This window comes from Cydia amplana, chromosome 24, assembly GCF_948474715.1.
Source record: "Cydia amplana chromosome 24, ilCydAmpl1.1, whole genome shotgun sequence".
Taxonomy (NCBI): Eukaryota; Metazoa; Arthropoda; class Insecta; order Lepidoptera; family Tortricidae; genus Cydia; species Cydia amplana.
This window is the reverse complement of record NC_086092.1, coordinates 511,106-523,658: the sequence shown is the minus strand read 5'-3', so window position 1 is coordinate 523,658 and position 12,553 is coordinate 511,106. Positions and strand designations below refer to the sequence as shown.

The window sequence follows — 12,553 nt, the reverse complement described above, 5'->3', positions numbered from 1 at the left end:
AAGTAGGAAATTCGCAACGAGTGGCGATTAAAACACGACCGACGTGGGTTGTACGTATATCGTAGTATCGTACAACGTTTTACAGTACATACCTTTAAATAAAATTTTCATTTCTCATGCTCTGAAAGAGGGTCATTCTTGTTCTAAAAGGTGTACAGAAAATGATAAGTTTTTGCACTAGAATATTTTAGGTTCCAAGTACGATTTTATTAATTTTTTTACGATAAGCAATTGAAATTTTGGTTTAAATGGATTTGTTATACAATTTCCATTCCGATATTTGACTCCCTATTCCATAAATAAAGATATTTTTGCCTAAATTGTTAATTGAAAGTACACTCGAGAAACAGTCTAAAAATTTATATTCAGTCATGTTTTTTAAAATCAGATGCATTTTACTTTCCTCGTATTCAAATGAAATAGTTATTTGTACAACAAGAGATCAAAGTTTGATATTTCTTCGAGTGCTTATTTTGAGTCCCGTGCAAGCGAACAATTCTATACTATACTCGCTACGCTCGTGAATCTAATTTAGAATCTTGAGCGTAGTAAGGGACTCAAAAGCTCACGAGATGCAAATAACTTTGATCTCGTGTAGTTCACAAAACTTTTCACCTCAGCAGTGAGAACATATTAGAGAACCCGAAAAATGTATTCCGTCTTCATCACTTACCTCTATTCACTCATGTTTTCTTAACCAACAATTAAATTTTCACCTCAGCAGCTCGAACAAGGGTACTTTGCTACTTAAAAACAGTGAGCAAAATCGCAGTTTGCTCACTGAGTGAGACAAAATGAGCAAAATGCGATTAATACCACTACATTTTAAGCGACTAAGACCAGTGACTAAGACACGTTTAATTAGGAGTGTGCGAATATATAATTATGACAGACATGACAGACGACCATAGATAATACTTTACATAGCCCCTTGACATTAGAGGTGTGTTTTGATACTTGTGAGCGCCTTGGCCGCTCCGATATATCTGATGGCTGAACCCAAAGAGAATTATATTATATACCGTAAACCGGGGTGACTTTCAAATGCAGGGGCGACTTCGATATTTCAGTTTTTCAGCCGTTACATATTTTTATTCGGATTTTTTAGTAGTAGGTAAACAAGTATATATAATAATCTAACTTGTTACACGAACAGTTCGAGAAAATAATGAATAATGATAATTTAGTGGCAGTTTTAAAACTATCAAAGTATCCCCAAAATTTCATAAAGTCACCTCGTTTTACGGTAACCACTTGGTGTAGGTAGAACGTAGTGATTATAATTTTTATAATGCTCTTTGTGTGTATGATGATTCTCTCTGTCTCTGTCTATGTCTGAAATGAGACAGTCCTTGATAAACTAGTCTGTGCGGAAAGAAAAGAGTCGTGGCAGAAACGGGAACTAACATTTTCAATTTTATATGGCAATCAAATCTTTGACACCTGTCTTGTAAAAAGTAAACAAACTTCTGTCATTGTATATTTTTATTAACAAAAACCGCAAATTTTATGTATAAAATATTTTCAAAACACGATAAAACCGTACATAAAACCACAAGAAAAATTATATTTAACATATTGTTCGGTTTTGTCAGCAGGAAGAAAACGGCTAAAATCTGACTATCGACTTACAAAAAGTCGCGGAACGTGTTTCCGCTATTTACGGGTATTGATGTTGTATTTAATATTAAATAATTACCTATTTGATAAGCCCCCTAAGTTACTTGTCCCCGGTACATAATCGGTAAGTATACCTATGCATTCAAAATATATTCATTTTCATAAATATGCAGGTCATTCATGATCTTTAAAATAACTGACAAATAGTCTTGATACTTGCAATTTATGCATATTATTTATATGTATTTTTTTTTCAGGATTGAGTAAAAGTACCTACGGTATCTCGAATAAAAGACCGCTATGTAGGTGATATGCAAGAATTTGTAATCTATGTGCTGGATTCAAGCACATCCAATTCAGATGAAGATAGTTCTATGAGTGTCCGTGGTTGTTCTGAAGCTAGCTCAAACATATTTAAGTGACATTGAATATTTGAATTCAGACTTCGATTACAAAGAATAAAACTTTTTCTAATAAAATATTTCTTTATTTGTAAGTTCGTTTACTAGGTTTTGTTAGTTACGAAATTATATTTCATATTTAGCAGTGACTTTTCGGCGAAGTAAAATATTGTGAGATGAGAGAACCGGACATATCCCAATAAGGCCTACCTACTTATGCACTATTTTTATATCCCTGATAGTAAAATTACAGTTCTATTGCCCAATTTCTATCCGATCTACCCGGTTTTGTATTAAAATAACTGTTGGACTGCACAGATTAGGCAGTACATAAATGAGACACTATCTTGTTTGGTACTAAAATGACAGTTGTATTGGGCAGATTCTTAACTAGTTTTAGCAGGTTTGTCAATCGCACTGTCACTTTAGTATCTGAGACATAAAAACATGAGTGTGTTTTAAAAATAAAACTAGTGCCTGTGCTAAATCAGAGGATTGAGTTAACGAGCCGACACCACCACCAGGCTCCGTTTAGTAAGCTGTGGCAAAAAACCGGAACAAAAGGGATTCAAGTATCATGACCTTTAGAGTCGTACTATAATCACGTGACCAGTGTTGTCAGCATAGCAAAAACCATAAAATAGCACTGGCGCGCCCTCAAATCCCACGACTCTTCTCTTTCCGCACAGACTCTAACCAACACATACTTAGGAACTCTTTGCTCTGTTATTAATCTGTACGTACTTTAAAATTATGTCAAATTATTATGTCTAAAACAGTGATCATATGCTCTTTGGTCTAAAACATGTCTAAAACATAGTCTAAAACCACAATAAACAACCCTACGTGAAATTAAACCAAGAACACCATGAAGGAAACATATCTAGCCATCGGCTTCGTCTCTGTGTTATCTCTGTTCGCTCTGTTCTGTGTCATAAAGTTCGCCACATCAGTCAGCGACCAGGATAAGACTTACGAGACTTATGCTGAGATTGCTGAGATTGTTGAGTTGAAGCTTCCAGTGCTGGCGAACGTAGATGTTTGGAGTGATATGAAACGCTTTTCTATTGCGTCTTTTCGGTGAGTTTTGGTCAAAACTGCCTTTTTGGTGTCATCATCGTCATTGGCCTTTGCATCTATTGCAGACGATTTATGGTGTAACACCATTTTTGGTGGCTGAATAGACATGGTCTACCACAGGCCTGACAAGAGAGATTTGCGGAAAACGGCACTGAGACGCCTTGTCGTCGTTTTTGCCTCTTGTCAGCGATAGCGGCCAACCAACGTGCCAATCGCTTACGCTCCGAAACGCAACTATCGCACTAATATGGAAGAGTGAGAGATACAGCGATTCAATGGCAAAGCGCAAGCGATCGTCACCTTGGCTAGGCCGCCAGGTCTCATCACAAAACTTGATCCTCCACAACACGTTTGCGCCATTCCGTCCGTAGCCACGTCAAATTAAGCCGAATTTGGCCAATCTGCGGAAATAATTCGTGTAGTTTTGAAAATTGGTACAAGTATACCTTGTGGTGACCAGATAAACATACTAAAAGTCCTCGAGGGTAGGGGATGTGCTGAGGGTGTAGGAGGGGGTTGAAGGTACCTTTTATTCATATTTTTGCTCATACTTATCTCGAATATCTTTACGAATAGCATTATAATTACTTCGGACAAAAGTTTTAACATAAAATTTCCTACAAATTTAGTTATGTTTATTTTTACTCTGCGATCAATACTTTAGGAGCTACAGGCTGTTAAAGTTAAATAAGAGATAAAAAATAGACGGTTTAAGAAAACGTCGTTTTTTCGTAATTGTTCATCATAAATAAATAAAAAAAAATATAGTAAGCAAGCTACGCGACCTTCTGATCAAATATAAAAAACCGGCCAAGAGCATATCGGGCCATGCTCAGTGTAGGGTTCCGTAGTTACCCGTCTGTCAAAATAGACTATTTGCAAAACTACACGAATTATTTCCGCAGATTTTTCTAATTTGCTTAGGCTACCGCTGTTCTGCGAGTCTCCCCCAGTCTCGGTGGTCGATATGGAAGGCAATCATGTCCCTGGGTCAATTTCACCAAACGAGCATTTTTGTCTAATTCCCATGGAATTTTGAAATACTAACATTACACAAAAAAAAATATGCTGATAATTTGATAAAAAATATAATAAACATTAATTTTCTTATGGGGTAAAAATATTCATAAAACTATAAAAGTTATTTCAATTTAAAATTTTGGTCAGGGCACGGGAATTAGTGTGTCCATGGGAATTAGATTTTACTAGCACGGAAATTAGAACATGGCACAGGAATTGTTTTCTTAGCTTATTTTGGTAGTTAAAACTATTATTTATGTATATTTTAATCTACAATAATATACTTCAACCATACTGAAGCGGCATCGAACATATTTATCTACTTTAATTTTAGTTTCGGACGACAAATCTACGAAAGTATGATACACTAAAAACTACGTATTTGACTAATAGTTTCCTTGATTTTAATGGCAACTAATCTCTCTTTCTTAGTAAAATATATATATTTCAAAACAATACTTTGAGTAGTTGCGTAAACATGTCCGCCTTACATACAAAACTATTCATTAAAAAGTGTCATTATGTATCTGCATGTAGATAGGTACAAGGTGTATGATCTGCTTTATGGCCGTATAGGAAATGATACTAAGAAATAAATAGGGGCACAGAGAGAAGAAGTTATTGTGTAAGTTAATCTGAAGAAATCGAATATGCTGCCTTCATAAATTCATAACACAAACAATTGTTTAACCACATATGAGGTAAGGTGGGGTAAGACTATCACCGGGGTAAGACTATCACAGACAGACAGACATGACGAATCCATAAGGGTTCCGTTTTTTGCCATTTGGCTACGGAACCCTAATAAGGTATCTAATAGTATTACGGTTTTAATACCCCCCTGGCATTGTCTAAAATAACCGACTTGGTTTCACATTACATCTCAAAACTTTTTTTGTAGTAGAAGAACTGCGTTGCGAGACTTGCATCTTTTTACATGTAATGTTTTTGATAGGATCCCATCTCTTTTTGTAGGCTGTCCTTCTTTTCAGGTAATCATACCCATACCATACTGATACTATGTATACACATATCATAACTATATACATCTTTATTCATACTCACATCGTACATCGTAGTGTACCTTTACTTTCCCTACTAATTGTAAGAACTAAAAGGTAAATTTGTTATCGCATATATTTCTATAGGATTACAAACTTATTTATGCAGTTATTAGATCTTTAGAACGTGACTAATATTGCAGTATTATTAGATTTTTATTGGCTTAAAAAGCTTAAACCTAATTACGTTTCAAATTTGGAACTTGTGGGTATGCTAGAAGTACCTTAGAATAATGATGATCGTGAGTGATTGTGTCAGTGACAAAACTAAGGGATTTTAAAGTGCATTAATTCTTAGATTACATGTTCAAATTCAATGTTATTTTGACCGTGCCACTTTTTTTTGCTCGACTTGGCGGCGGCACTGCCGTGTCCCCAGATCCTTTGTCCTTCCCCGGGCCTCAAACTATCTCCATGCCAAATATTATCAACATGATATTGGTTCAGCGGTTTAAGCGTGACGAGATAACAGACAGACAGACAGAGATACTTTCGCATTTATAATATAGTAAGAATAGGATATATTTAATTTTTCTTGTATTAGAAAAGCTAATTTATAACAACTAATCTATTAAACGAGCAATTCTTGTATATATTTCGGGGATCTCGGAAACGGCTCTAACGATTTCGATGAAATTTTATCATATATGAGGGTTTTCTGGGGTGAAAAATCTATCTAGGTAGGTGTTATCTCTGGAAAAACGCGTATTTTTGAGTTTTTAGGTAGGTAGGTACCTATATGTTTTCCAAGCAAAGCTCGGTCTCCCAGATATTTAAACTTTATACGGCATACGCTGTCAGCTGTCAAATTTACAAAAACAAAACATTGCAAATGTGATTCATTTTGTTTCATGTAACCTTAGGTACAGGTAGGGTCTTTCCGCGTAACTCGGACATGACAACGAAAAAATAAACTATTGAATTTAGAATGTGTTTGAATGTAGAATAATCAAATGAGGGTAGCAGAACAAATTTTATAACCTTAAGTCAATAATAAGTCAACGGTTGTCATAATTTCCGACATTGTAAGTGCTGCTTGCGGAATCAACTACGAACGTAAAATAAGTGATTATAAATATTACGACTTTAATTGATTTTTACGCAAAGAAGAGGTAAGTAACCTTTATTTATCTGTTGTCTATTAAATTATTCACGCGTTACTTTGATTACAATTATCATAAGTCGAAAGAAAAATATGTAAGAGGTGAATGAAAATTGTATGTCGTTGAGTAACGTGAGTAACGTAAAAAACAATATTTTTCATTTACTGTACTGAAACTTTGGACAAACGAACTTATATTGAACTATGTGTATGATTGGGCTTAGATGGTGTCATTCTCGCGGTTTATTTCTCCGCATAAGTGTTATTTTATAGAAATACATGACTTGAGATACTTGTAACGTGAGTCACAGTGAATCGCGTTGTTGCAACTGTAAAGCGAGTAACTAAATATTTGAATGTATATTGTAGCTACAATGCCTCTATCAGCGGCAGAAAGGGCAAAAAGAAGAAGACAGAAGCTGAAAGACGACGGAAAGTACGAAGAGTATAAGAAAAAACATAGGCTTGCCGCCAAAAAAATCAGGCAAAAGAAGAAGTTGCTAGATAACATGACTCAAAAAAAGAAAAACCAATTTATAAAGGATGAAAGAGAAAAAAACAGAAAAAGAGTTGAAAAACATATAGATCAAAGAAAAAAGCTGAATAAGCAAGAGCCTTAGATAGTTCAATTGCATCCTCATCTTCGATGTTAATTAATCGCCAAGCTTTGGGTAGAGCTAAATAACGTATCAGAAAAGTTCTAATTCTAATAATAATAAGTAAAAAATATGCTATTTGTTTGCTAGAAATGATAAAAAATATCAAAATATTCTAGGTAGTCGCAAGTAACGTGATTCACGAAATCGCTGTAACGTGAGTTCGTAAGGTTTTATATTTTATTTAAATAAGGGTGTATCTTTGATTTCATTTGGTTAACTATTAAAGAAGCTTGCATATTTATGTCATTGTTTTGTTATTTTGTTAAAACTAATTCATTCAATAATCAAAGGGAAATCAATAAACACAAAAGGCGTAAAACTCCGTGTCCATTTCTTGTAACGTGAGTCATGGAGTTATTTTCCACTTTTCTCCAATTTTTATAATTTGATGGAGAAAAAGTACTTCGATAAATGATTCGCAGTAATGTACTCTGTGATATTATTATCAAGTTTTCGACGTAGATCTCAAATATACGACAAGATTGTTAGGAATAGTGACTACAAAGTAACGTGAGTCACCGTGGATTTACCCGGTATTATAATATGTAATAATTCCAGAAATAGTTTTATGTTTATATAATATTTTAATGTTATAATATGATCAATGAATAAGGTAAGGTAGGGCAAGACTAACAGTACAAGGATTCCATACAAGTGATAGTCTTACCCCGGTGTCGTCTTACCCCACCTTATCTTACGTATTAAAATTGCCCGGGTTATTCGGGTCGATCCTGTATGTAAGTACTATAGTACTTATACTAAAAAACTATTCACAGATTTTTGTGCATTCTTTAAGATTTCCTTAAATGTAAAATAGAAAGATATACGTCGTATTATTATTACATATAATATATATTCAATGCCAATATATATAAGTAATAATAATATGACGTAAACATTGCCAATTAACTTACAGTGCCCCCAATAAAAGATTTGTTGACAATATATGTAATACTTTCTAATTCCCGTGCCACTTAATCAGCTGTTTTAGGTAAATTTGTTATGGGAATTAGGGCACGGAAATTAGAATTCGAAATAAAAAAATTCGCCAAAAATTTAAATCGTGTTTGACCAAACTGTTATGTTATCGCTTACATAAAGATACATAAAGGGCTCCTAAATATGACAATTGCTATTGAAAAGCTATGTGGAAAATAAAATTTATAAGGGGCATCGAAATTAGAAAAAAATTGTCGCCCACCCGGATTCCGAAATACTTACGCGATTTGCTCGAACACGCCGCGGCTTGACTTACATCCGCTTGCTTTGAGAGACAGCCGAATACTGCCAGTACAGGTGAGGCGGGATACGAGGCGGTTCAAATACAAACGTCGGCTGTCAGAGCCCTTTGAGTTTTGCCGACGAAATTTTACTCGCGCGCTCGGACAAAATTTAAACATCGATCACGAGTTATTTACCACAATGAAGTTAATAGTATATGTGCTCAGTGATAGTAAATATCATCTAGTTTAAGTATTTGACACTAAATTAGTGATACTAATGTAGAATTTTTCGTAGGATTTTTCATTATGCTCAAAAGTAGATTCCGGACAGGGCACGGGAGTAGTAATTTGAGCCTTTAGGTATTTTTATGTGTACTCTAAAAACCAACTAATCAGTGAATTCATATGGAACTCGGTGTGAAAGTGTGACTTCTTTATGTAAAAAAAAATTGGTAAGTATTGTGTGATGCTAACCCGCGATTTTCATCACGGACAGAAAAAAAATCGTGTTCAGAAATTGACCCCCCTCTTTGCGCAATCTTTAAAGCGAAGTAATGGCCTCCCAAGGTTACGTTTTGCATTCGCAACCGCACCAAGAAGAACACGGCGGTTGGAGTCAAGTTTCGGCGGTTCCGCGGCCGACTCCCTGAGGGCCTACCGCGAACCACGTTCGACGTGTTGCCTCTCTGTCGCACTTATGAATTCGTACGTAAGTGTGACAGGGAGGCAACACGTCGAACGTGGTTCGCGGTAGGCCCTCTGACACTGCGGGGTTGCGTAATGCATCGCAATCATAGAAAGTAGCATCCTATAGAAGTGGTCTACGCGTGCCTCCGTGAGGGACAAAACATACGCAATGCGACGCTATGATTGGTCGAATTTATTTGTTGCCCACCATAATTTATGGTGGGGAATAAAAAAATGTGAGACTGTGACAAGGACAAACAATAATAGCGCTTTCGCTGCTACTCCTACTGAAAGATACATAAGGCTATCCCGTTCTGTCAGTTATCCCCACCACTCATGCCCAATCCAGTTTAATACTAGATTCATGATCGCAATCATAATGTGATTTTTTGACGACCGGTCTGGCCTAGTGGGTAGTGACCCTGCCTGCTAAGCCGATGGTCCTGGGTTCGAATCCCGGTAAGGGCATTTATTTGTGTGATGAACACTAATATTTGTTCCGGAGTCATGGATGTTTTCTATATATATAAGTATGTATTTATCTATATAAGTATGTATATCGTCGCCTAGTACCCATAGTACAAGCTTTGCTTAGTTTGGGGCTAGGTTGATCTGTGTAAGATGTCCCCCAATATTTATTTATTTTATTATTTATTTATTTAGTGTTCATATAGTTTATATTTTTATAAATAATATGTATGCTAGTTTTAAGGTATTTATGTGCTACTAGTTGCCTGAAATAAAGATTTCATTCTTTCCACAGATATCCATACCTCGTCGCCATTATAGCTCGCAGCAACGTTCCTCACAACACACAGGGCTGGAGTTTCATATGTTTCGGCAGCTTTATCACCATGAGGTGGATTGTCACCGCCGCGCACTGCAAGATACCAGGTACCATCGCCCACACTGTGTCGCCGGTGTTGGAGCTGGTGTAGCTTTATTTGACGTTCTTAGGCGCATTATAATATGCCTACTTGAATAAACTATCTTTTATCTTAAGCCTTCAAGAATTTAAATCTTCGACCAACAGATAACAGCGCCCACCGAGTGTTCCTCTACCGCGACTACATCCATAACCACACGAATACCTACCCCATCCTGCGGTGGAAGGTGCACCCCGGCTACATCCCCAACAGCACCGTGCCGTGGCACGACATAGCTCTGGCCGAGGTCGACAAGGACATGGAGACAGCTGCGCCTGCCTTCTTTACCCATGGAGTTCAGCAGGTACACCAATAGACTACCCCCGCGACCCCACCAACACCCATCCTGCGGTGGAAGGTGCAACCTCGGCATCCCCAACAGCACCGTCCCGTGGCACGACATAGCTCTGGCCGAGGTCGACAAGGACATGGAGACAGCTGCGCCTGCCTTCTTTACCCATGGAGTTCAGCAGGTACACCAATAGACTACCCCCGCGACCCCACCAACACCCATCCTGCGGTGGAAGGTGCAACCTCGGCATCCCCAACAGCACCGTCCCGTGGCACGACATAGCTCTGGCCGAGGTCGACAAGGACATGGAGACAGCTGCGCCTGTCTTCTTTACCCATGGAGTTCAGCAGGTAGAGTGCGTCTAGGTAGTGTAGTAAGTCAGGTAGGGTCATCATAAAAGTCTTATTTTCTTAGAAATTGGACTTTAATGATGACATTTCCGCGCTTTGTTAGCTTGGTCCGACAGTACACACCAATCTATACACCGTGTTTTTTTTTGATTTCCGTTAATTTCAAGGGTGCATTCCTGAGCTTAAATCAAGTAACTTTCTCAAGGACACTGATATTCTAATTAACTCCATTTCGGAGATAATCAATAATTTATTTTTTTCCTATAAGGCCTCTACAAGCGTGTACACTTGCCTTAGGGCCGGTTTACATATTGATTAGTGTTTCGAATGAGTTCATACATTTGCTACTAAACTTAAGTACAATCTCGGTCAATCGATGTTCGAAATGACATTGATATGTCACAGATTTCAATTGTTTAGTTGAGTTAAATGTAATTCCCGTGTTACAACAACGCTATATGCTACATTTAATTACTTTTTAAACTTTTTTTTGTAAATTAACTATGCCATTTAGTTATCTTAAACGTACTTAACCATACCCCGAAGTTAACGGAATTCAATAAAAACACGGTGTATATATAAACGTGAAAGACCTGACTGACTGACTTAAATCAACGCGCAGCCCAAACCGCTGGGACTAGAAAGTCCAAAATTGGCAAGTAGGTTCCTTATATGGTCTAGGGGCCACTAAGAAAGGATTTTGCAAAATTCATCCCCTAAAGGGGTTAAATTAAAAAAAACTCTCCTGCGCGTGCGAAGCTGCGGGCAAACGCTAGTAGACTATAAAAGTTGGTTTATCTTTGACTATTTTGAAATTAGTTTTAATGTTTGGAGGTCTGTTAAAACGGAGTGAACATGAAAATAGTGAACGCGTTTAAAATTGATTTCAGAACGAGGCTTGGTTAAGGTAATACTTATAGAATTATTAAATGACGTATAATATCCGAGAGGAAGGACCTCTATTTAAAGAACTGGTGGTTAGAAAAAAGCGTTTCTACATATTGGGTTCTTCTATGACTTCCCGTCCGCACCCGAATCCACTCCATTTTGAAGTGACGGGTACACCCATACTTCCCTAACAACACCATTTGTTATTCATAGGTCCAAGCCAGCGTTTGGAAGACCGTAATAACCATGGACCGCCGCACATACCTCACCAACAACATGGAGATATACGACGTCGAACTAGTTGACCCAATTTTATGTTTCGAACGCTACGGATTCACCTTAGACGACACGCTTATATGCGTCAATATGACCCACAACGCTGACTGCTTTATCACTGAGTTCGGACCTATCTTTACCCCCACAGAACGTGTGCTAGGGGTGTTGAGATTGATGCCGAACGATTGTGACAATAACCTGGCCATTTTTACGAATGTTACGTCCTATTTTGAGTGGATTTCGAAGGAGACTAGTGCTGGGAAAGATAGGGTTGTCTAGACTGAGTATCTAAATATAAGTGTTGCTATTTGCTATTAACTATTATTTTTGTTGTTTTGTTTATTTATTCACCCACGTTTTGTACAGCTATATCAGTAATATTATATCTTTGTTTTCAATTAGTCACATAATTTTCTTTTATTTATTTATTTCAAAGTATCTACAACCAACACAGAGGTACCGTAAAATGGGGTGATTAGGGTTCGCGGGGAGAGTTGGGTTATGAATGGGGAGAGAAGGGATGAAAGGGGGGTGAGCTGGGTTTTTAAGGCTACTGCTACAAAATTAATGTATTCCAATTTAAAATGGAGCTATAGTAATACTCATAATAAAAAAAAATCGATCCAACAATCTTCCAAAATCACCTTTGTATGAAAACCCAACTCACCCCAAATACGAGGGACTACGGGGTGAGGTGGGTTTTCCTGTTATCGTCAAAGTTATGAAACGGAACTACCCAAAATAAAATAAAAACTAAAATACAAACGTCCGGAACACTTATTATATACACCATTCAGTCTGCACATGTAAAAATAAAGTGCGAGGTTTGAATGTCCATTTTGCACCTACTCACCCCATTTTACGGTAGTCTAAGAAGAAAAGGTGCCCCTTAGTTTGACATCTAAAACAGATGACGCTGTACAGCGCCATCTCGTTTACCTGTGAAATTCGAAGCACGAAATTGTCTA

At 37.2% G+C, this 12,553-nt stretch overlaps 1 protein-coding gene across 1 annotated transcript; it reads left to right on the top strand.

Moving 5' to 3' along the window:
- The first annotated feature begins 2,889 nt into the window (after positions 1 to 2,889).
- LOC134658986 (uncharacterized) lies at positions 2,890 to 11,864 on the top strand. Its single transcript, XM_063514593.1, has 5 exons — positions 2,890 to 3,101; positions 9,617 to 9,747; positions 9,887 to 10,083; positions 10,185 to 10,421; positions 11,523 to 11,864. The coding sequence occupies exons 1-5, from the start codon at positions 2,890 to 2,892 to the stop codon at positions 11,862 to 11,864; spliced, it is 1,119 nt and encodes a 372-aa protein (XP_063370663.1).
- The last annotated feature ends 689 nt before the right edge of the window (positions 11,865 to 12,553 follow it).

Bases quoted from the DNA above. Each gene is read 5' to 3' on its own strand.
- LOC134658986 (XM_063514593.1), top strand. From the start codon at position 2,890: ATGAAGGAAACATATCTAGCCATCGGCTTCGTCTCTGTGTTATCTCTG. The intron at 3,102-9,616 runs GTGAGTTTTGGT...TTCTTTCCACAG, and splicing joins TTTTCTATTGCGTCTTTTCG to ATATCCATACCTCGTCGCCA. The intron at 10,084-10,184 runs GTACACCAATAG...GGCACGACATAG, and splicing joins TTACCCATGGAGTTCAGCAG to CTCTGGCCGAGGTCGACAAG.